The sequence below is a fragment of the Rhamphochromis longiceps genome, linkage group LG5 (genome assembly GCF_057381845.1).
Source record: "Rhamphochromis longiceps isolate RC_006_pf linkage group LG5, R_longiceps_female_GT1.1, whole genome shotgun sequence".
Lineage (NCBI taxonomy): Eukaryota > Metazoa > Chordata > Actinopteri > Cichliformes > Cichlidae > Rhamphochromis > Rhamphochromis longiceps.
The window spans coordinates 11,224,892-11,249,627 of record NC_140561.1 but is presented as its reverse complement, the minus strand read 5'-3'; the positions used below and the strand labels follow the sequence as shown (position 1 = coordinate 11,249,627).

General features: G+C 41.6%; 2 protein-coding genes across 3 annotated transcripts; both read left to right on the top strand.

Annotated features, from left to right (window-relative positions):
* Positions 1 to 1,110: 1,110 nt before the first annotated feature.
* Positions 1,111 to 7,293, top strand: comtb (catechol-O-methyltransferase b). 2 transcript variants are annotated; one of them, XM_085405766.1, is made up of 6 exons: positions 1,111 to 1,232; positions 2,358 to 2,529; positions 6,221 to 6,338; positions 6,433 to 6,626; positions 6,735 to 6,866; positions 6,956 to 7,293. In XM_085405766.1, the coding sequence occupies exons 2-6, from the start codon at positions 2,359 to 2,361 to the stop codon at positions 7,133 to 7,135; spliced, it is 795 nt and encodes a 264-aa protein (XP_085261892.1). In that variant the 5' UTR covers positions 1,111 to 1,232; position 2,358; the 3' UTR covers positions 7,136 to 7,293. The 2 variants fall into 2 exon arrangements, with proteins under 2 accessions (XP_085261892.1, XP_085261893.1); XM_085405767.1 differs by lacking the exon at positions 1,111 to 1,232 and adding an exon at positions 1,305 to 2,199.
* Positions 7,294 to 7,369: 76 nt separating this feature from the next.
* On the top strand, positions 7,370 to 24,690 carry grm6b (glutamate receptor, metabotropic 6b). Its single transcript, XM_085405759.1, has 11 exons — positions 7,370 to 8,284; positions 9,183 to 9,772; positions 13,034 to 13,250; positions 14,708 to 14,843; positions 15,720 to 15,874; positions 16,171 to 16,311; positions 16,390 to 16,590; positions 17,368 to 17,507; positions 18,389 to 19,012; positions 19,088 to 19,399; positions 23,209 to 24,690. Exons 2-11 carry the CDS (start codon positions 9,236 to 9,238, stop codon positions 23,446 to 23,448), a joined length of 2,703 nt encoding a protein of 900 aa, XP_085261885.1. The 5' UTR covers positions 7,370 to 8,284; positions 9,183 to 9,235; the 3' UTR covers positions 23,449 to 24,690.
* Positions 24,691 to 24,736: the final 46 nt, after the last annotated feature.

The following is a 24,736-nucleotide window of genomic DNA, read 5'->3' as shown; positions in this document are numbered from 1 at the left end:
GATGGGATTTGGTCAGCGGTGGGTGTAGCCTGGTGCTGGCATCATGAGCACAGCTTTTGATAATGTTTATTAGCCTGACTTGGGTTGTTTGGTCTTTTGTTAGCTGTCTAAGTTAGGCAATGACCAAAGTACAATTTTGTCCTACAAGAAAAGTGCCTCAAACCAAGCGTACAATATCCTTAAGTTTTGATAACAGAACAGAAGATTTGTTTTATTTTTTCTTCTAAAAAAGCAAATGAAGACCTCCCCTTCTTTATACCCAAGTATTGAAATGGCAACAGTGTAAAGCAGGATTTATTATCCCGCAAATATGTCCATCTGCGTACACATTTCCATTTGGGCAGAGGGGGGAGAAGGGTTTTCACCCACCCCAGATGTGCTCCAGTGCAGTCCTCCAAGATCCTAACTGCATGTCGCTGGATGCAGATGATGTAAGCATCTGCTGAATGCTGATTGGTTGACAAGTGGGCTGGAAAAGAGAAGGGAGCAACAGCAGAGTTCACCAGGAACAGGAGATAAAAACTTCAAAGATAAAAAAAAATGCGTAATGAAAAGCACAGAGAGTGGCTACAGTGGACATGTTTCATTGCTTTTACTACTCTGTTTCACTTCACCTCTTTCTATGTTGTAACTTTGCTTTTCTCTGTGGCTGGTTGATGGAAAAACAACAACATGAGCGACCCACAGACCAGTTGTACCACATATTTGTATACTGCCTCCATCTGGCAACAGAGCTCTCTGCAGGCAGATGGGCAGTCCCTGAACCAGAGTAGACAACAAATGCTCCCTCTGCTAGCTTATAAATCCCACTTAGGTCTGAGGTGTAGAAGGGGTGTCTTCACACAGCTCAAGTATCAAATTAAAATTATGAAATGTAAATAGGATAATTACCCACTAAGAATATCAGGGCAAACACCTACAAATGATAAAGGTGATTTAATCAACACACATATTTAACCCTAATAAATGATGAAATGCTATGCACAACAAACAGTGCGCCCTGTTTTTGTCAAGACTGAGCAAGTGTGAGTGTGCTGACTGTTGAGATTAGGTCTGCTGTACATTCCTTGCATGCTCACAGCACAGCTCTGAGTAGGAGGGTGGATGGAAGAGGAGGGAGGAGTTAGCCTCATGTAAACGTAGGCATATGTCCGCCTGTTAGGAAACCAGCAGATTTTCCTCTAGCGGCAGGGGAAGCGAGAAGAGAGCTGAGAGCGAGCCTGCCTGCACACGTAAGTCTTCTATTCTTCTGTTCCCTGGGATTGTAATAAAAAGTAAGATTTTAAGAATGCAACCGGGTTTTTTTTTCCTAAGAAGAATTAGTCCTGCAGTTGCTAAAGAAAAACCACTGCTCAGTCTGGTTTGAATTCATATTATGGACTGAAGAGTATGCGAAATAGTATTGTGAAATAGTGTTGTGAAACTGTGGGACATCAATGGTAATTCCTGTAACTGACGCGGATTTCAGCCATGCAAAACCAAAAAAGCATTTCACAAATTCCCTTTTTACCAGTTTTGTTGTGCCTTCTCTGTTTTTGTTCCAGTGGAGTTTGAATTCAGGTAGATAGTAGGAAAAGCATGTAACTTCATGCAGCTGTTCATCTGCACAATGATAAACATGCATGTGTGTGTTTATGCAGCCTTTCTAAAATTCCATTTTATTTTCTGCGCCTGTTCCTGTATGTTCAGAAGAAGCAAAGTAAAGTAAGTAAAGGTTAAAGTCCCAAAGCTCTGCCTTTTGTGACACAGCTCTTAACCCCCGGCCAGTTGCCATGCAACTAAAACTCCAAATCAAAAGGAATTACCTCAACAGCCAATGGTCTCCCACAGTTGTATTATTAGTGCAAGGTAGAGTTGTTTCCAGCCATGCTTTTCACTGCTTTCCCACAGAAGCAGCTTTTGTTTAGAATTCTGGCTGTGCTCCCCCTCCCCACACACACCCTTTTCTTACCCATTTATCTGTGCTGGAGAAATCTAAACAGACTAATTGCTCCTGAGAGGAGGAAGGTCCACACAAAGCACTGTGTGGTGTGCTTTCAACTGTTTATTGGAGTTGATATCCTTGAGAGATATCATCATATTGAGTTTCGTGTGGGTGTTCATCTTGGACATGGCAGCAGCGGTAACAGCAGCTGATAGTGAAGCAGCAACTGTACACTGCATAAATACCCATCTCATTAACCCAACACAAAGGGAAAGGTAGGGCGAGAGGAGACAGGAGAGGAGCTTTCATTTATCTCATGCAGATTTGCCGTTATTGCACTGCGTCTGGGGTTCATTTATCATTGTCCTTTTCCATAATATAGCACTATACACCATATCTGCACTGAACTGATATTTTTACAATCTGGTTGCAGCATGTGGCTGACTCTATTCTACAGCTGCACAGGTGGAGCAGCTCTTCTGTATGCTCTGTACAGATGGCTGATTCCCACTGCTGTGCAGTATCATGGAGGACTGGCGCTATTGTGGCACGACATGATTGTGGAGCGAATGCTGGACACACTGACCCAGTCCACACGTCCTCAGGTGCGCCGTCCACAAACACTCACCTCTCACAGTGTCAACCATCACATACTGTGTCGATGTGATTTAGTTTAACAGTGTATGAAGCGTATAGAAAAGGTATGGCAGAACCAAGATGGAGAGAAAAAGCAAAGCATGTGAAAAATATAGTGACCACTCGCAGATAGGCTACAACAGCAAAGGTTCACACTGGGCTCCATTCATATCAGGTAAGGACAGAAACCTGAAGCTTAGTGGATACGGGCTCACCAAAACTGGAAAGCAAACAGCTGAAGAAATGATTGTGAACAATAAACTGTAAAAATATCCGTGGCACCCACGAAGAATATAGCATACCAGATTCATGGCAATAAATCTAAGAGACAAACAGTAATGTGAGGCAATCTGCAGAGTCGTCTACCATTTGTTCCACTCAGTAAAAACTACTTTTCACTGAAATTGTCAAAACTTACTTGTCTGGTTTCTTATGTTTTTCTCATGTTTTTCTTCATTCAGCCTCCCTTTTTTTTGGGTGGGGGTGGGGGTGTCACGGCGACCATAACTATTACAGAGATGTTAATGTAAGAGTGTCATGCACCTAAAACTCTTTCACATACACAAGTTGGAAATGCAGCGATTTGCAAATATATTTATTAAAAATACTAAAGACATTCTATTAACAAAAACTATTATGAACCTAAAGTTTTTTTTATTTAAATATTTTTAAATAATTTAATTTTACAGGTTTTTTGAGTGTGAAGTCAGTAACACACTGCAAAAAGTAGAAAAGGGTAAAAGCAAAAAAAGGACTGGAAAAAGAAAAAGAGTTGAAATGCTTAAAACATAAAATGAGTAGAAAATGGAAAGAAAAGTTAAACTTGTAGTTGAGCTTGTGCATCCAGAAAGTATTCACATCACTTCATTTGTTCCACATTTTGTCATTTTAGAGCGTTATTCCAAAATGGATTTAAATTCACGTCACAATTCCCCATAATGTCAAAGAACAAAAAGATGTGCTTATGTGTTGTCATGAAATCAGGGGCATTTTCACACCCGTAGTTTGTTTATGCTGGTCCATATCAGTTGATGAATTTGAGTTTTTTTTTTTTTTACTATGGTTTGGTTTGTTTTCACACAGAAAAAAATGTAAGTGAACTACAAGTGAACCTAAATGTTTCACTACAAACAACATGAGAGTGTTCAGTTCACTTATTGGCCAGATGTGTCCTTGGGGGGACTATTGGAGAACTATTAAAAATTGGAGAACACAGAGAATTTACATTTATTTCACGGCTAGTTGCTAGTCTGTACAGACCTTTGCACATCTATAATACCTTGCCACATCCCAGAATACAAAGTATACATGGCTACAGTAAATTTTTTAGCTCAAACTTGCAGTGTAAAGTGGGTGGTTTGTTTTGGATCTAGGCTTGGATCACATTCACACCCTAAATGAACAACACAAGTACATTTGCACATGAGACCACCTACACATGTGTCTCGGTGTGGTTGTTTTGGTCTAAACCCGAGTGTGATATTCTGTACAGTACTGTATACTATACATCCACACAAACCGGAAAAGGGGGATAACGAAACGATTCGATTTAAATGGTCTAAACACCACAGGTGTGAAAACACACTAATTAATAATTTAATGAAAACCAAATGACCCTAAAGACACTATTACTTTTAATATAATTTTTTAGTTGCGTATGGGGCTTAGGGTATGAAATACACTCACAGGACACTTTATTAAGTACACCTTGATAGTACTAAATTGGATGCCTTTTCCCCTTGAGAACACCATTAATGCTCTGTGACACAGATTCAAGAAAGTGCTGGAAAAATTCCTGTTGATGACAGATGGGGTAGTCTTGAGTATTTCAGAAACTGTAGATTTGCTGGGATTTTCCACACATGAGCATATTCAAGGTTTATAAAGAATAGTTAGAAAGTAGTAGGTCAGATGGCCAGACTGCGTTGAGCCAATAGGAAGACAACAGTGTGTCAACATGCAGAGACTCATTCCCACAAGGTATCCATAAGAGCATTGGTGATAGGATCACATGATAGGATTATACAGTTGCTGCAGATTTGTTGGCCGCACATCCATGATGCAATCTCCTGTTCAACTAAGGAGCTTGGAAATAAATCTTAAAGATGTCCTATTGGAACGGGTGATAGTGGGGGCCGTTTGAGTATAGAAAATCCATTGTCAAGTTTAATAAACCAGTTTGAAAGGATTGGAGCACTGCAGCCTCCCTGAGAATATTCCTGTAGACTGTGGGGTTTAAAAGATTCTTATTCAGTACGAAAGGGCAAAAGTGTGCCAAGAAAATATTGCCCACACGATTACACCACCACCACCAGCTGCCTAAACCCTTGATATAAGAAAGGATGGACTTACACTTCTGTATTATTTACAACAAATTCTGGCCCCACTATCTGAATGTCACAGCAAAAATTGAGACTCACTAGATCAGTCACCGTTTTTAGAATCTTCTATTGTCCAGTTATGGTGAACCTGTGTGAACTGTAGCCTCAGTTTCCCAAAAGGAGTGGCGCCTGGTGTGGTCTTCTGTTATTGTAGCCAATCTGCTTCAGGTTTTGATATATGGGTTCAGAAGTGCTCTCATGCATACCATGTGGGAATGAATCTCTGCAAGTTGACACACTGTTGTCTTCCTATTGCCTCAAAGCAGTCTGGCCATCTGACCTACTACTGGTACATTTTCTCTCACAAAACTGCCACTCAATGAATATTTTCTCTTTTTCTGACCATTCTTTATAAACTTTATATAAGCTTGTGTGTGGAAAATCCCAGCAGATCTACAGTTTCTGAAATACTCAGACTAGCCCATCTGTCACCAACAATTATGCCACAGTAAAGTCACTTAAATCACCCTTCTTCCCCGGTCAGTTTGAACTAAATGCCTAAATGTATTGAATTGCTGCTATGGAATTTGCTGGTTAGATATTTGCATTAAAAAGCAGTTGAACAGGTGCACCTAAAATAGTGTCCAGTGTTTTACAGAGCTTTAGAGCTGAAGCACAAAAATATGCAAGTAACGCTCCATTCTTTAGCAGACAGCTGTATTAAGGGCCCTGGCGGCCCAGTATATTGTGTGTTTGCTCCAATAAAAGTGTAAGGCGACTCAGAAAGACGCGTGGGAAGAGGGTGCAGCCTATACGGCACCGCTTAATGAGCTAATGTGAGACAGCTGTGCTGGCTGGGAGTGGCTCCTGGGAGTGATTGGTTGATGGGGATCAGGTGTGCAGCGGGAAGGAACCCTGCTGAGTTTGGACGAAAACCTAAGCTGGCTTTCTGAAGTCTGTTTTAATGTAATAACAGGAAATAACACAAGCACAACTTCCCCTTTAACAATATTTTCATAAGAGGGAAAATATCATTTGATTCTGTCTCATGTTGAAAAAACGAGTATCTAGCTCTTATTTATAGTGTGCAGACCACAATTTTCTCTTGTTGGACATCTATGAAATGTGTGAAACACTGGAACCACAATCATAACACAAGAAGTGATAAGATTAACAAAACTATATCCATATGTGTTTAAAATCCCCTTTAAAAATTCAACCATCAGATCAAAATATCTGTGCAAATCCAAGTATTGTCTGTTATAACTAATTGATGCTCGTAAACTCTTATTGAGGTTTTATTAAGTGGTGCTTTTTCTCCCCCTGCATCTAACTCCAGCGACTCCTACATGCAGTACAGAAGAACGCCACTAGAGGAGACCCTCGCAGCGTGGTGAAAGCCATCGACAACTTCTGCAGACAGAAGGAATGGGCCATGAATGTCGGGGATGAGAAAGGTACTGACTTCCTAATGATATGCTCAATGAGTAAAATCAGTTCCTTATTCGATCTAACTATATATTTTTAATATTTCTTTTTGTTTTGTCATAGGCTGCATTCTTGATTCAGTGGTGTCTGAAGTGAATCCTGTCACTGTGTTAGAGCTGGGAACCTACTGTGGCTACTCTACGGTGCGCATCGCCAGCCTTCTTCCTCCACGCGCCAAGATCATCACTCTTGAATTTAACCCAGACTACGCCAAAATTGCTCGTCAGGTTATTGCTTGGGCAGGACTAGAGGATAAGGTAACGAGGAGCTCTAAAAAGAAGCTGATTTGCATAGGGAATGCATAGGGTCAAATTGCAATATTCCTTTTTTAATTTTTATTTTCTATTTACTTATTTTTTTAATAGATCCAGGTAGTTGAAGGCCCATCTGGCGAGTGGATCCCCAAAATGAAGGAACAGTTTGGGGTGAAAACATTTGATTTGGTTTTCTTGGATCACTGGAAAGATCGCTACCTTCCTGACACAAAGCTGCTAGAGGCAAGTCTGTTTGACTCATCCTATACTCATTAAAGTCTTTGCTTTTTCTGCCATGACTCCAGTTTTGCCTTTCTTCTTTTTTGAATCAGGACTGTGGCCTCCTAAGGAAAGGCACTATCTTGCTGGCAGACAACGTCATCTGCCCTGGAACCCCTGATTACCTTGAGTATGTTCGAAACAGCCCGAGATACAAAAGCCAGTACTTCAAATCTCATCTGGAGTACACCAAAGTGGAGGATGGCTTGGAGAAATCTGTCTTCTTAGGGTAGTTTTAAAGGGGGAAAATAACCCCTATTTACACAGGTACTAGTAGACCTCAGACCTTCAGAGTCTTGGGTTTGCAGACTCTGCAAGTGAGGAGGAGAATCTGTTTTGCCTTTTTTAAATGTCATAAAAACTGAAATTAAAAGTGACGTGTAAAAGAAAAGCTGTGTTGTGAGCTTTAATTTCCACTGTATGAAGACTTGATGCATTCTTTGAGATGTCCATACTGATACATTAGATGGTAGTAATGATACATTCAGTCTTCTAATTTACTGGTGAGTTACAAACTGATCTGGCAGCTGCATTTTTTTTCCCAGAGCATCAACTCAAATCAATAATAAATCTAATCCAGCTGCATTCTGTGGTGCAGAAACCTATTTTGCGCTCTCATATTCTCCACCATTGTGCCAGTGTTGACAGGTGTGTGAATGGAAGTGCATGTGTGTGCGTGCATGTGTGTGCGCTCACGTATAGGGAGAGTACGAATCAAATCGCTGCTCATCTAATCTCTCAAAGTGACGGAGGTCCATCATCCTGGTGTGTGTGTTGCAGGGGGGAGGGTTCTGCATTTGGTTCAGCTGTATGAAAAAAAGGGCTAGTCCACCTAGTGCTTTCTTCACAGACGCCTGCATGATAATCCCAATCTGTGGCCATTAGAGTGCAGAGAGAACGAGCAAGGAGAGGGTTCATGAGAGAGAGAGAGAGGGAGGAGGTGCCCAGACAGAGGCGCGCTCAAAGGGAAAAAGAACGAGAGAGAGGGAGTGTATGTGAGAGGGCTTTTAAGGGATTTGGCGGTGATTTGTAGAATCTCACTGCTGTAATGTTGCACTTTTCTCTGATTCTCACATGATATTATACCCCCCCCCCCCCCCCCCCCCCCTCCAAAAAAGCTGCAGAACTCTGTTTTTTCATTTTGTTTTACTAAACCACAACAATTTTTTTTTTTTTTTGTTGGACCATTGTTTTTAGAGAGTCTTTGGTTATTTTTGAGAGCGCACACAGGCTGACTGAGATGACAGAGGATTTACGATCAGTCAGGAGAGGAGAGCCTTGCTTCCAGATATAATAATCACATTTTGGACCCTGGATGGAGGCCTGCGTGGAAGAGTTTGTGTGATGGACAAAATCAAGGCTGGTCCATGAAGAATGGGCAGGTAAGACTTATCTTCTTCCTTCTTCACTATGAAGAAGTTTAAAAAAATGTGATTAATGCAGCTTGTGGAAATTCAAATCATTCTTGCATTGATTGCATGTATTTTTTTTTTTTACTTTATAATCACGGTATAGCAGAGGTATTTTAAATATGAGTTTTTATCATTCTAAGAAAATGACGTTATCCTGTAATTATTATTTAGAGCCTTGTGAAATTATAATTGTGATTTTTTTTAAATGGAACGGGCTCAACTGATCATTGTGGATTTTGGCAGTGATCCTCGTGCAGATATAATTAACCTGCTCCGGCTTTTGAAGCATGAAATGCGGTCAGGATTTAGTCAATGTTTTGTTCTGCAAAATTTATAGTGTTTTCCATCATCGCCTCTTTGCTCTTCATGATAAAAGCTTCCACTCTGTGTCATCCTGCATCTTGGCTAAAATCCACTCTTCAGCCACAGGTTTTTTTTTAAGTGCACCTCCATCTATCGCTTATATTTTGTTCTTTCTCCTACGTTTTCCCAGCTCTCATTCAAAGCACAGGAAACGATGTTAGACTGTAGGTGCTTTTTCTGCATCATTACCTAATAAGGGAATCACTGTTAGCATTGACTCTGCAGCTCTGCAGTTATCGTCCTTAAACATATCATAATTGCCATAAGGAATTAAAGATAAATATTTATAAAATGATGCACGGGACACACAGAATTTTACATTTTTATGCATTTCAAGTTGGATGCTGTATTTAAAAATTCAACCCAGACTGCTTCATGGATGTGGTGGATCCATAAAAAGAATAGTTAATAAGGTAAACCGGAGAGAATAAAGTGTATGAAGCTTCTACATGCTCTAACTTCAATAATAACCAGATGTTAACACCCCTTTTCTTAACTCCCTCAGGTGTCAAAGGTAGAGGGAGTGGCCCAGTGCTGTCAGTACCTCTGCTGGTCATCATGATATCAGAGGTCCTCTCATCCCATCAGTGCTCCTGGTTTGGTACGTCATATGGATACAAACCATGGCTTCGGTTGCTTTGGGTTCTGCTGGTGGGTTTCAGTCCAGCCTCACGTGCCCAGCAGGGCACCCAGCCTCAGTCCATCAAAATCGAAGGCGACATCACCCTGGGCGGCCTCTTCCCTATGCATTCTCGGGGTCCGGCTGGGATACCCTGCGGAGAGATCAAGAGAGAGAAAGGGATCCATCGACTGGAGGCCATGCTCTATGCCTTGGACCAGATCAACAGCGATCCCGAGCTGCTGCCTAACATCACACTTGGGGCTCGGATCCTCGACACCTGCTCCAGAGACACGTATGCCCTGGAACAGTCGCTCACCTTTGTCCAGGCCCTCATCCAGAAGGACAACTCGGATGTGCGCTGCTCAAACGGAGAGCCTCCGATATTCCCAAAACCGGAGAGGGTGGTTGGGGTGATTGGTGCATCTGGAAGTTCGGTGTCCATCATGGTGGCCAATGTACTCAGACTGTTTGCGGTGAGATTTCTTTAACCATCCTAGCTTTGTTAACCAGTGAAGGGGCAAAATATTTGGGACAGGGAGTGTTTTGAGAATGTAAGCTGATAAAATGATCCCCTCACAACCTCTCCTGAATCTGTTCACAAAGAAAGAGCACAGTAGTTCCCATTCACTGGGTTTGGACTCTCCAGTCAGGAGAGACAATGACAATTATTCTTAAGAAAACAAGTTTAACCAAACTGTGATCAGCTAACATTTCTTTCATTCTTGCTTAATATTTTACAACTACTGGAATCTTTTTTTTTAATTTACCGTTTTAGTGTTTCTCCTTTTGTCATGCTTGCAAAATAAAGGTAAAAGTTTAACACTTTGAAAGAATTAAGTATTACTAAAGTATTAAAGCATCTAAAATCTTCACTCAGAAAGTGAGTGAGGATCACAAACAGCACCGCCACATTTTAACCAGTCAGAAGCAACAAAAGGACCAGAAGCACTATGTTAAAAAAAAATGATTTACACACATCAAGTCCGAGGACACTGTGCCAGAAAATGAGCAACTATATGGAATACATTCCTAATTTTAGATTTGAGCAGCTTGCAGTGATATCAGTGACCAGCTGTGGCCAATAAACAGACGTCCTATGAGCAAGAGCTCGCACTTATGAAGTTAATTTATATAGCTGCACCTTCATTTCCTGCCTCAGTAGAGTTACAGTATTTGTGATTAGGTCGCTGCAGATTTAGGTCTTCTTTATTAAAATTTGAGATTGATTAAATCCCTCCTTAGAAGATAATGTGGACCTTGGTCATGATTACATTCTGATGGAATTCATCCTCTGGGTAGTCTGAGCTCCAGGTATTCAAAGAGAAATTGGATTGGATGTAAGGTTGATTGGCTGTAGGTGTTAATGTGAGTGTGGATGTTTGTCTGTTTTTCTGTGTTAGTTCTGCGATACGTGTGCGCGTCTGCCCAGGGTGCACCCTGCCTTTGGTATAGCCACCCCAGTACTTCTGGAACCCCTGAATTGGATAAGCAGTTAAGGAAAGGGTTGGACAAATGATAGATGAAGACATCTGATACCAAAATAGTATTGAGACACTTTATGTTTTTACCTAAAGAACTTACTGCTGCTCTACAGAGATAAACATCCCACCTCTTGATGATATTATAAAGCAGTGTAACTGAAACAGCTATGCGACCTGAATGAACCTGTGTATTGCTGCCTGTCAGAGTGACACTTACAGGGCCGTGAATCCATTGTAATTGTTGGAATCTGCAGGTTAATCCAGGTATTTCTTTTTCTTTGACAGGTGATTGACCTTTAAACACTGATTACACATTGTTTATAGCAATGATGGAACACTGAGTCTGTGCAAATCTAACATTTGGGGCAAGCAAGTAATACAGAAAAATTGTAACAACCAGGCTGATGTGTTTGGATGTTTCTGTTTTGGTGAATTCTGCAGTTAATATCTGCCCTCCATCCAAGTTGCTCCTCCTTCAGCTCAGAATCCACAACTTGGGTAGAGGGCAGGTATTAACTACAGAATTCACCAACTCCACTAAGCCCCTCTCAACAGCTCAGGACCCTGGGCTCAAAATAGTGTCAGGGTAACAGGATGACCTTGGTTCTAGGATAGCAGCAATTTGTGACCAGTGTGAAGTAGATTTAGCTAAATAGTGCGTTTCCTCCTACCGTCCATATGTGCTGCTTTCCAGACCGCAAATGCTTCTAGTCTGAAGTTCTTTACATATTCAACATCTGCTCATAACCAATACACTTTTTGTTGTAACCTGCTCCAAATGCATCTTTATTTTATTTTTTTCCTTTTTCAATAGGTGAGCATAAACTATAAATAATGTAAGGTATCTTATATGAGACTATTTTTAAATGAGTTATAGAGCATGCATTCATCGAGTTTTCTTTAATGAAGTTTTTATAAATTTTGCAAATACCTCTGAAGCAATTAACTCTTTAACATGTTCATTGACAGTTAATATTTTAGGGTCTAAACCCTTAATAATTCAAGGTTGTGTAAAATAACTAACCCATTAATATAGCTTTCACAAACCCCTGTAAGATGCACCTGTAGGCGAATGTTCTATACTGACTCATTCCAGAGGGTCATAATTATATCCATGTTTGTCAGCCTCTTTATTCTATACCCGGGCTCAGTGTCTTGATGAGTCAGTCTAGTTTGTTCAAATTACAATGTTTCTTTCTCAGCTTCACTTGTTTTATGACTGTAAGCAGATTTCAGCAAGACTGGACTAAAAGAGGATGCTTATGTTAGTGATAAGGCTTATTGATTTTAACAAGTGAATTGGTGCAGATGCTTCTGTGGGATTAATTTGGGAGAGGATTATGTGTTTGTCTTGTGCATTATAATTTTGCATGCAAACATCTGAGTGACTTTTCAGACAATGATACAGACTTCTCTGGACACTGATGATGTCACATGCCAGTCACTCTTACAAGGGGGAAGGAGAGGGCAGGAAAGTTCACCAACCTGATTTCAGGATGTGGTCTGGACCACAGAGGCTTACCAGTACATCTGAGACTGACGGGGTTAACGCGGACCAGCAAATGCAAGCTGCATGTGGCCACTAGAATTAAATGTATTGTATGGCTTACAGCTGAGAAATGCTAACCTTTCTCTAGGCTCCTGATCTCTGTCTCTCCCTCTGTGCTTAACGTAATTTGACTAAAACCACACTAATCCTTGCAGATAATCTGTGAAATGGTTCTCTCGGTCCTCTCTCCTTCTCCCCGTCACTGCCCCTTGTGAATACCTTTATCTCTCGGTGCTCTCCAGAGAGGGCTGGATGTTAGCCAGGTTTGGGGGGACTGGCATTAGCAGGTTCAGGGTTGAGACTGTCGACATAAACTGTGTCATTAAAGATGTAGCACACCAACAAATTAAGCTTCCCATCCTTATTTTCCCCCTTTACTGCTCTGGTTCCCACCATCTGTACTCTACTGTGACGTTGGCTGTATCGTTAGTGCAAACCAGCTCTGGGATTTTCAAGAGATGAACGCTCTATGATAGTCCAATTTTGGGATTTTAATGCACTGTGACTTGCCAGTATTACTGTGGGAGGCATCCATTTAAGGGCTTGCCTGTGAGTAAGTGGTGCATCATGCTCCTGACATGGTTCACTGCCTCTTGTCATCCCTTTTACCTTTGGATTCACATATTGGCCTAATAATCAGCACTGCTCATGTTTTCCATTTGACCCGACTCTTTCATCACAAATGACCCATCCCTGTGTCTCAGATCCCCCAGATCAGCTATGCATCGACTGCCCCGGAGCTGAGCGACAAAAGCCGCTATGAGTTCTTCTCCCGTGTGGTGCCTCCTGACTCCTACCAGGCTCAGGCCATGGTGGACATCGTCAAGAACATGGGCTGGAACTACGTGTCCACGCTGGCATCTGAGGGCAACTACGGAGAGAGCGGAGTGGATGCCTTCCTCCAGATCTCCAGAGAAGCAGGTTGTGTGTCTGACTGCACTGACGTGTCACGACAACAAGGGATTAGTCATTTGTGTTTTTCCCACTCATTAAAAGACAGGAAGGAGCAATGCTTTAATAAAATCATTTGTGCTTTTAAATCTATACGATGGGATGACATGTTAGTCCTAATGTATTAGTGATCACATTTAATATGATCAAATCCACATACATCAGTGATTGACAGTATGGGACAGACTCTAACAGCTTTGTCTACTGTCCATTACTTTATCCAGATGGAAATATCTCTATCTTGACTTCTGGATGGTTTGCCATAATATTTTATACATTGTATCTGAATGGTGAATCTAGATCAAATTCAGTCATTTATAATAATTTTAATTGGAGACAGATCATCTCGTGCATTTAGAGATATGACTGCCCTGAAGAACAAGATTAAAGGTAAGAGAGCTGCCAGAGTGCAAGCTGGTTACAACCATTTCTTTCTATTGGGCGGTGAAATAATAATCAATAATTAATAGAATGTCTTACGCACCCTTTGTTTGAAATTCACCTTTGGAATGTAAAAGAGTTAGGAAATGACATGCAATGATAGGTAATCCATCTTTCAATACTCAAATAAATCATTTTGCATCTCAGCAACATGCAGTTATGTTTACAATGATGAAGGCAACACTGGAGGTGAGGACCTCTGTCTCCCTCTACACATCATTTCTGCCCATGGCTGCAGTGATATAACAGAATTTAACCAGGATGGGACAATAAGTTCTAAAGTGTGTGTGAAACAGAGGTGCAGGTATAAAAAAATCGGATTATCGACCGAAGGGAGCTCAGAGTGAGAGCAGTGCATTATTATTTCAGAGATTAATCATAATGTATATGCAAATTCAGAACACATGTTAATGACCATTGCTTTTTGAAAGAATTAGTGAATACAACAAAACACACCTTTCAGGTTTCATGTATTTTGAAACTGGGTTTTTCGGAGACTTTTTTTTTTTAGTATTTAACACAATTCGGTGAGATGCATACTGAACTTGGAGAACAAAGACAAACTGTTGATCTACTGGTGCTGGTATTGATCTGATACCAATAATAGCATTAATATTGATATTTGGATTGGTCCACCCGACTCTAACCCAAAACAAAGATCTGATACTGTGTGGTGGGTGTTGGGCTCAGTCTCAGTACAGCAGAAAGGTTTGAGTGTGTTCTTCCCATTCTGGAATTTACTAGGATTTGGTCATATAATATTGTGTGTACAGCAAGGATTTTCATGTTATGATATTATTGCTATTTTGACACATAGGTCTAAGCTCATTAATCTAAATAATTAGCAGACAAAAAAACCCCAACACCTTAGCTGGGTGTTGTTTTTGCAGAGTCGTGGGAAAACCTAGCTACCTTTACAACTGACCTAATGTTGGCATGCTAACACTGCAAACAATAAAAGATGATTTTTTTGGTCTGTGACACAGGAGGGCTGTGTATTGCACAGTCCATAAGGATTCCACGAGAGCCCAGACCAGGGGAGTTTGATAAAATCATCAAGAGACTGATGGAGACCTCCAACGCTCGCGGGGTTATCATCTTTGCCAATGAGGATGACATCAAGTGAGTCATGCTCTGCTGCATGGTGTATTAGATACATGAAGTCTGCAAGATATTCACAAGGATGCTGTTTTTTTGGGGGGTTTTTTTGTGTCCCGTTTGGATCTTTAGCCATCAGAATTGTTGTCTTAAGGCCAAGAAAGATGCCAAGCGGATTTATTTTACCAAGTGGATCATCATGGCCTTGCCATATTGGTCCATTTGATTGACCTTTATTATAATTATGAATTTATTTTATTTTCAGTTGCTACAAACAGGACAGACATGACTGGGGGATAGGACAGGGAGAAAGAATGAAAGAAAGAGAGGCAGAGAAAGAAAACCAAAGGGGAGAAGAGACGGTGAGAAGGGGGGAAGGAAAAAAAACAAATAAACAAAAAAAAAAAAAAACACCTGGGTCACCTGTATGGAGAAAAAAAACAGAGGAGAAAGCAAACAACAAAGAGCAACATAATAAAAAAAACCGGCACCATCACAAACTAGCTAGCAGTAGATATCAGTAGATACTAAATAATAAACGATATTGTGCAGCACGCAAGATAGACAGAGCACAATGTGCTTTGAGGCAGCAGCCAAGAAAGCTGTAGTCCGCGTCTGTGAATACCCGTGTGTACACCTGTGTGCATACCTGTGTGGATCAGCATGCTTGCATTCCAAAGGTTTCTCCATGTAACGATCTGCTAGGGAGTGTGGGGAGCCACAGCCCCGTCCCCCAGGGTATGAAGCAGGTATGGAGGAGATCAAAACTCCAGACATCCAGAGGCCCCCACAAGGATGCTGTTTTACATTTAACTATGTAGTCTCCTGTTCTAACCACTCTGAGCAAAGAATGACAGAAGAAGAAGAAATTTCATCATGATATATAACTGTATCTTTTAGACGGGTGTTGCAGGCTGCCAAAAAGGCCAACCTGACAGGCCACTTCCTATTTGTTGGATCGGATAGTTGGGGATCCAAAAACTCTGCGATTGAAGACCAGGAGGAGGTGGCTGAGGGTGCTGTCACCATCCTGCCTAAAAGAGCCTCCATTGACGGTAGGAAAATGTATTAAATGAGCCTTAAATCTAACTCTGAACAGCTGGATCCAATAAGCATACCCACAGAAGCCTGTGACATTGACAGATGAGTCTAATATCAATGCACCAAATAAAGGAAATTAACGATTGATAAGTCTGATATATCCCGATCTGATATTTCCAGCCTGTATAAATTCTGAAAAGTGACTTAGAGCCATATTTCAAAGGATTTTTTTTTTTACCATTATCTCTGCTCCAACATGTGAAGTCCTGTTATTTTAACTGTTTTTAAATTAAATGCGTAAACGATTCAGGGTTCGACCAGTACTTCACTTCGAGGTCGCTGGAGAACAACAGGAGAAACATCTGGTTTGCAGAATTCTGGGAGGATGACTTCAAGTGTAAACTAACTCGTCCTGGGATAAAATACAATCCTGGTAGAAGAAAATGTACAGGTAAGCAGGGAGCAGCACCGAAATTAAAAAGTGTCACCTTATCTGACTTATGTATTGGTCATTTTTGTTGTCCGGCAGGTGACGAAAGAATCAGCCGAGACTCTCAGTACGAACAGGAGGGCAAGGTGCAGTTTGTGATTGATGCTGTGTACGCCATGGCCCACGCCTTGCACAGCATGCACCTGGACCTCTGTGCTGGCTCCATGGGCGTGTGCGAAAAGATGGACCCCGTAGATGGACGCATGCTCCTCCAGTACATTCGCTCTGTGAACTTCAATGGTGAGCTTCCAACTTTCAGTCAGTTTTTCCGCACCTACCTCCTGATATGTCTAGCTATTTAGATAAAAGGAGAGTTTCATTTCGTTGCTGCTGGGGAGAGAAATGCTGCAAGGAGATCTTTTTGTTAGCAAAAGCCATGCTTTTCTAACTACCGCTCTCTGCCACTGGAGAGGTTTTTAAAAAGAAGCAAATTTAAAAGGGAACGCAGCGGAAGGGAGGTCGTGTTGAAAACGGAAGCTTTGAGATGTTTCTGCTAATGTGCTTAGCTGCAGAACACGGCGCATTTCTTCAAAGCACGTCCCCTCCCTTGGGCTGCGTCCTCGCTCTTCTCTATACACAACGAACCCGCTTTTCATCCTCATCTTTCATACAAAAATATTGCAGTTTGGAAAAAAGAAAAAAAAAAGTGTCCTGTGAAAGCATCCTATTTATTGCGCTCCTCTTGCTGCATGACCTTGGCTTGTATGGAAGATTTTCTGATTTAGCGCCTGCAGGGACCCGAGAGGAACATTCAATCACGTTAGGGCAACAGAGGAGAGTGCACTGAAAGACTGTACTCGTGGAGGAGAGCCTTCACTAAAGAGCATCCTGCACTCAGCTTTCACATGATTGCACAAGAGTGAAGTAAGCAATAAGCTGCATTCAACAGTGTGTGGGTGTTCTCTCTGCCGCTAAAGATGGGGGTGTTTTTCTCTGGTTAAGGCAGTTTGAATGCCTTCTGACTTTTGGCTTTCTTTTGATAGTGCATAGGTCATTTAGACTGTCTCCATCTAACAGGTAGCGCAGGAACTGGAGTGATGTTCAATGAAAATGGAGATGCTCCGGGTCGATATGACATCTTCCAGTACCAGATGTCCAATGTCAGCAATCCTGGCTACAAGAATATCGGCCAGTGGACAAACCATCTTCGCCTCAATGTAAATGTCTATTTTTACTACAGTTGTGGTACAGAGTGATATTCAGAAGTTCATTTCTGCTGCATGAGAAGATGAGATATTAACTTAGTTTTGCATAAAAACTGGAAACAAAGCTCTAGTTTAACATTATGTCTCGTTGTCCTGTTTTCCTCCCCTCACCCCCTGGTTGTGGCAGATGGCTGCCCCTCTGCGAGTCTGGTTCTTCGTGCTGAAAGGAAGTTTTTCCTTCGCACTGTTGCCAAATGCTTGCTCACTGGGGGGCATCTAAATGTTAGAGTTTTTGCTCTATTATTGTGGGGTCGTCACCTTAGAAGCTGAAGGTGCCCAGCATCCAGTTCCCATGACCATGAAATTATTCGGTGCAAAAGCTGTACGTTTCTGCTACAGTACGACCCGACACTTTGTTCTTTTTAGATGATATAGATAGTTACCTTTTCCAGTTTCTATGCTAAACCTTGCATTCAGCAGATATGAAAGTGGCAAGAAAGTATAATTTTCAAAATTGCAAACTATCCTTTCATTCTAAGATTCCTTTTACTGCAAGCTTTTTGCCAGATGGCTGAAAGCTTCCTACAGAATAGATAGCTTCAGACAGAAAAAAGGCATCTTTTCCAAGTTTCCCTACCCATCATAGTATAGCATTTGATTTTCTTTGTAAACCAAAACTAAAAATATGGTGACAATGTGAGGAAATTTTTATTTGTGAAAGGTAATAAGTTAACAATTTTATTCTTTTTATGCCAGTTTACCTGGCTTTCATAGGCTTTAAGTGATTGTGGAAGAAGTATTTTTGAGGAGTTTTGTTTCACAGTTATTAGCCTTGTGTTAAGTCACAGCCAGCTGTAATATAGTAACACACTGTGTGTGTGCATCCATTTCAGTCAGAGGAGATGCAGTGGTCGGGCGGTGACCGTAAAATTCCAGAGTCGGTGTGCAGTTTTCCCTGCGAGTCTGGCGAGAGGAAAAAGATGGTCAAGGGTGTTCCCTGCTGCTGGCACTGCGAGCTCTGTGATGGCTACCAGTATCTGCTGGATGAATTCACCTGTGACATGTGCCCATTCGACATGAGGCCCTTGGAGAACCGCACGGGATGCCGCCCCACACCAATCATCAAGCTGGAGTGGAGCTCTCCCTGGGCCATCATCCCCGTCTTCTTAGCCATCCTGGGCATCTTAGCAACCACCGGAGCCATTGTCACCTTCATCCGCTTCAATGACACACCCATTGTCCGGGCTTCTGGGAGAGAGCTCAGCTATGTGTTGCTGACAGGAATCTTCCTCATCTACCTCATCACCTTCTTCATGATTGCAGAGCCCAGTGTGGCAATATGCGCCTTCCGCCGCCTGTTTTTGGGGCTCGGGATGTGCATCAGCTACGCCGCCATGCTGACGAAGACCAACCGGATCTACCGCATCTTTGAGCAGGGCAAGAAGTCGGTCACACCTCCTAAGTTTATCAGCCCGACCTCTCAGCTTATCATTACTTTTATACTCATCTCAGTGCAGGTAAGCTTATCAATGCTTCTCCGCCATAGATAAGTCAAAGCTCATGCAGCAGTCTAAAGCTCCTTTCCTCTACAGTTACTCGCGGTGTTCATCTGGTTTGGTGTGATCCCCCCACACACCATCATTGACTATGAAGAGCAGAAGCCTCCAAACCCAGAGTTTGCCCGTGGAATTCTCAAGTGCGACATGTCCGACCTGTCCCTCATACTGTGTTTGAGCTACAGCATTGTACTGATGATCACCTGCACGGTGTATGCCATTAAAAGCAGAGGAGTTCCTGAGACCTTCAATGAGGCCAAACCAATTGGCTTCACCATGTACACCACCTGCATCATCTGGCTGGCCTTTGTACCCATCTTCTTTGGCACAGCGCAGTCTACAGAGAAGGTAAGAAATGTAACAAGGGCAGTGCATGGTTTCAGAAATTCTGAAAATGTTCATATAAACAGGAAGAGGCTACTGTGAATGTGGAGAGCATACACCACCAAACGTCAGAGAAAGTCTGGCAACGGAAAGCAGGCCGGCACAGAGAAAAAATAAACTTTGAGGGAGGGGCATTTTACTTCCAAATGACAATGACGTGAAAAATGCTGATAAATGGAATACAAGTGAATTATGCAGGAGGGTTAACTACAGCCTTAAAACATCCACCACTAGCCAACAAGTTTTATATCCTGAGAGTGAAGTTTTGATTACCTGAATATTCAGTTGACATCACTGGTTAATGAATTCTTACCTGCTTACTTTATGTAAAGCATGTAATGTGAAAAATTTCCTGTTTTTCCCCTTTTAGATCCTTTCAAATTTATATGGATTTTGGTCTGACAATATAAATCAATTAGGTGAGAAAATGATCTGGTGATTTATTAGAGAATAAAAAAAGAGATTAAAAACTCCACGATATTTAGATAAAATATTGTACCTATAACATCAGTGCTTTTATTTGTCTGCCTTTATTTATTTATTTTGAAATATGAAAAATAAAAACAATTAACTTGACGCAACTAGGTTTTCCTGAAATTGAGTACAACAACCTACTCGCACATAACTGCATCACAGGTAATATCATAATTTCTGGGGCCAGCGAGTATTTTTAGATGTGAAATTTTATTTGTGTTGCTGCTATCACTTTGTACATCTACTTAAAGTAAAGTTATGAATTATAATAGAGTATAACTTGTGGCAGCTGAGTGTGAAGCAGCGGGAATGAGGATCAGCACCTCCAAATCTGAGGCCATGATTCTCAGCCGGAAAAGGGTGGAGTGCCCACTCCGGGTCGGGGATGAGTTCCTGCCACAACTGGAGGAGTTCAAGTATCTCGGGGTCTTGTTCGCGAGTGATGGGAGAAGGGAGCCGGAGATCGACAGACGGATTGGGGCTGCACCGGTCCGTCGTGGTGAAGAGGGAGCTGAGTGTAAAAGCGAAGCTCTCAATTTACCGGTCGATCTACGTCCCTACCCTCACCTATGGCCACGAGCTGTGGGTAGTGACCGAAAGAACGAGATCGCGGATACAAGCGGCAGAAATGAGCTTCCTCCGAAGGGTGGCTGGCCTCTCCCTTAGAGATAGGGTGAGAAGTTCGGCCATCCGGGAGGGGCTCAGAGTAGAGCAGCTGCTGCTCCACATCGAAAGGAGCCAGCTGAGGTGGTTCGGGCATCTGACAAGGATGCCCCCTGGGCGCCTCCTGGGTGAGGTGTTCCAGGCATGTCCCACCGGGAGGAGGCCCCGGGGCAGACCCAGGACATGCTGGAGAGATTATATCTCTCGGCTGGCCTGGGAACGCCTTGGTATTCCCCCGGATAAGCTGGAGGAGGTGGCTGGGGAGAGGGAGGTCTGGGCCTCTTTGCTTAGGCTGCTGCCCCCGCGACCCGGCCCCGGATAAAGCGGATGAAGATGGATGGATGGATATAACTTGTGGCTTTTTGATTTGATGATACAAATCCAATGTGTTCAATTGGTTGAAGATGGCAATTTCTTATGTATAATATTAATAATAATAAAGAAAGGTATTTTACAGTTCTGATGATTGTGTTTTCAGGAAATTTTAACAACCTCTTTGGAGTAGGCCAACAGTTTTTGGAGGCAAGAAAAAACAAAAACAAAAACTTTTATATGAGACAAAGAATAGCAGGAAATTTTCAGATGATGACTTTCAGAGACTGATATAATAGCTTCAGCTCAAAAATAAATCTGTTTAGTAAAAATGTCACTTTTTAAAAGGACAAATGAATAGCTGAATTATTTCTGGCTGCTCTTTGTGTTGGGTTGGGACAAAAAGAAATTAAAAGAAATAATTTGACCCACTAAATGATAGGTCAATAAATTCTTCTGCATAGTCAAATTTGCTCTTTTTCAAGATCATAATTAAATCTCGTTACATTACATAAGCACTCCCTGAGCTCCACTTACAGTTAAAATAAACAGTATGCTGAATCGAGTTACGTAATGCACAGTAACACACGAACTGTAAGAAAGTAAATGAATCCCTCAGATGCTGAAAGTGAAATTTGAGTTTGTTGCCTGTCATATCGTATTTGCTTCCTGCTGTACTCGCAGGACATCCTGCTCCCACTGTACTGAGGGTTTCATTTAGCTTGTGGGCTATTTGCTGCCGTCACAAAGTACAAGACAGTTGGGGGGGATATTTGAAAAATAGAGACGGGCTTTGGCTAATAGAGAGCTGTATTATGAACCAGTCAGGCTGAAACAATTACTGCCTGAGGTGCTTTCAAAGTCTTTTCACCTCTTCCAAATGGAAATGAAGTGAATTAAGAAAAGGAAAGGAGGTCAGATGTGCAGAGGGACGATAAGAAGCCCTCCAAGACCAATTCAGCCATCCCATTCAATTAATCATCACTTAGAAAAAGAGCTAAATATAGACCTTAACTTTTGTCTGGCTCATGAAAGTAGCGGCTGTTATGCTCCCATCACATGTTGGAGGAGGTGATCTACCTGTGATGACTGTAATTACCTATGAAAGGACCATACAGTGATTCTCAGCTAGTCCTTCTGCTCGGGCCACATAACTACAGTCCACTTCACTTCTAAACAGTAAACAGCTCCGTTCATAAAGGGAGACGTCACTACAGGGACAAACACATGTAAAAGATGATAAAAGGAACTGTACTATATGGACATGAGCCAGGATGTGTTGCTGCTGAGGATATTATGCAACTTGCGACCTATTTATGGCACAAAACATTTCTTATTTATGATACTTGTGGTTTTATTTATTTATGACCTGTTTAGTTTTCTTGAATAATGAGGGTTTTTTTTTATAATTCATTGAAGGCAGATCTCAGAAGAAGTCGCTCACTGTGATTATTGTCGGATGCATGCAAAACAAGAAAAAAGGAAAAAAAGAGGAAGAGCAGCTAGATGTGGTCAAAGCCCATAAATAGAGGCTCTTTTCCTGACTTCATATACTAGATCATAAATCATTCATCAGGGGGAAAACACTGCCTTCCCTGCTTTGAGATGAAAATTGTAAGGACTGCATTGTGACAGCGCAGATTACATGTACCCTGCTTTCCAAACTATCCTTGCTGCTGCATCCAGTATGCATGAAATTAGGACACACCACCTCCATTGGGCATTCAACTTTGACCCCTTGCTTCCTCTTGTGGGTCAGAACACCAAAATATAATAAAATTTAATTAAATTAAAAAATGTGCTTGCTCACCTACTGGAAAATGCGAGTAGATGCAACAAGACATCTTGTTGTTTTGCGTTTATGTATAAATTATTGCGCCAAACAATATTTTTTGGGTTATTAAAATAAATTATATTGCGGTATTGGAAATATATTACCATAGACTGTATATAACAAATGGATATAGCCATGGCAAGCTCACCTATGGATTTCTGGACTCTGTGTTTTGACTACACCATGTTGGGCTTTTTGGTGCCAGAATTTGAACGTGAAGGTGAAGTAGTATCGGTTAAAGCTAGCAAGTTTGATTAGCCAGCCACTTTTTCCATAATTAATGAATCATTATGGGCACTACTTTAACTTACTGGTTGAGCAGGCGCTCTTAAGCCTTATGGCTGAAATGCCCTCTCTCCCCCTCTTTCCTGCAAACCGTCAAATAAAGGCTAAAATCACCAAAACAAAACAAACAAATCTATAATTTTCTTAGTGACACAGAAGTGTGTGTGTGGAAGGATTTTTCTGAACTCCTCCGTCTCTGTTGCAGATGTTCATCCAAACCACCACTCTGACCGTGTCCATGAGCCTGAGCGCCACCGTATCCTTGGGCATGCTCTATATCCCCAAAGTCTACGTCATCATCTTCCACCCGGAGCAGAACGTCCAAAAGAGAAAGCGCAGCTTTAAAGCCGTGGTTCAGGCGGCTACCGTGACCACGCACCTGTCCCTGAAGTCCAACGACAAACAGAACGGAGAGTCCAAGGTCGAGCCTGACAGGTCACAGTGACGGGAATCAAAATGACAACTGAAGCCAACAAAGAAATGGTTTGCAAAGAGTGGGAAAAAATAGCATTTAATTAAGCTTTGTGGCTGGATTGTGTGTTTCTTCTTTGAATCCCCCCTTTTTATTTTGGATTGAAATACCAGCAAAAACATTTGTGGATGATGTTTCTTTTCACACTTATTTAGATAATCCAGAAAGTGAAAGCACAAAAGAAACCTGAAAGGCTCACTCTACATCATGGGGAAAATGTGACAGCTTAGCAGGGCTATGGAAAAGATACAGAGCCACTTTGAACGGACTTCAGAATGATCTACATATAGATGTGTTGACATGAAAATGGAAGACAATTAAAAAATGTTAAGCTTAAATGGAGACTTTTGCTTGGCAGTAAGATGTATGCTTCTGTCAAACCTCAATGAAACATCGCTGTTCACAGGCTGCATGGGTTATGTGTTTTACGTTTACACGAATGCTATTTATATGGGCTGTTGTAACCTTTTCTTCTGCTTGCACTGGAAGGCTGTATCTTTTAAAATGCCCCACTATGTCCTGTCATGACGACCCCCTGGGCTAGATACAACGAACCACAAAACTATAATCACTCACAGCTAAATCAATATCCAGTCACTAAGGAAACACAGCATTTAATTAGTCTTATCACTGCAATTATTTTGGCAGAGAATGAATTACTTTTATTCTGGAAACTGAATTCATGAGTGCACAAAGGATACAAGTGATTATGAACAGGATGCATTATCTTGTACTTGTTACTTTTCAGTTTTCCACAGTGGAAAACAATGGTTGGCATTTTCCCCATATTGTTTGTCCAAATATCAAGCAAACTTGTATAAAGGTCAGTTTGTGAGGGCTGCATGCCAAAGCTGTAGACAGGCTACATTTATGTTAATGCACAGGAACATCACAAGCAAGCTTCACCTCTTTTGGCTGCATTGGATGTTGTTCCATGAAAGGTCCTCCATCTTCACCAGTTCTGCAAACATTAAAATTCATTTGACATTGAAAACGGGGCAGAATGAGCAAAAAGCCCCAATTTTATGTTATTTTATTAGTTTTTGCAAGTATATTATTTGCAGCGCTGTTTTTTTTGTTACTTGACCACGATGCATAACTCAGGTTTTGACTGATGTTTTTTTGAGCCTTTTCCTGTTGTTCTGGCTTCTTCAATATAAATGGATTCAGCATTCCTCACATGCAGGCAGTATCACTCACGACGCAGGCTGGCTGCCAGGTTCATACCCTTATGTGAGAAAATCTTGTTTGTACTGCCCTC

Coding starts and splice junctions, on each gene's coding strand:
- comtb (XM_085405767.1), top strand. CDS start 2,111: ATGGCAGCAGCGGTAACAGCAGCTGATAGTGAAGCAGCAACTGTACAC. Junction 2,200..2,357: donor AACCCAACACAAAGGGAAAG/GTAGGGCGAGAG, acceptor ATCTGGTTGCAG/CATGTGGCTGACTCTATTCT. Junction 6,627..6,734: donor GGGCAGGACTAGAGGATAAG/GTAACGAGGAGC, acceptor TTTTTTTAATAG/ATCCAGGTAGTTGAAGGCCC.
- grm6b (XM_085405759.1), top strand. CDS start 9,236: ATGATATCAGAGGTCCTCTCATCCCATCAGTGCTCCTGGTTTGGTACG. Junction 9,773..13,033: donor ATGTACTCAGACTGTTTGCG/GTGAGATTTCTT, acceptor CCTGTGTCTCAG/ATCCCCCAGATCAGCTATGC. Junction 13,251..14,707: donor CCAGATCTCCAGAGAAGCAG/GTTGTGTGTCTG, acceptor TCTGTGACACAG/GAGGGCTGTGTATTGCACAG.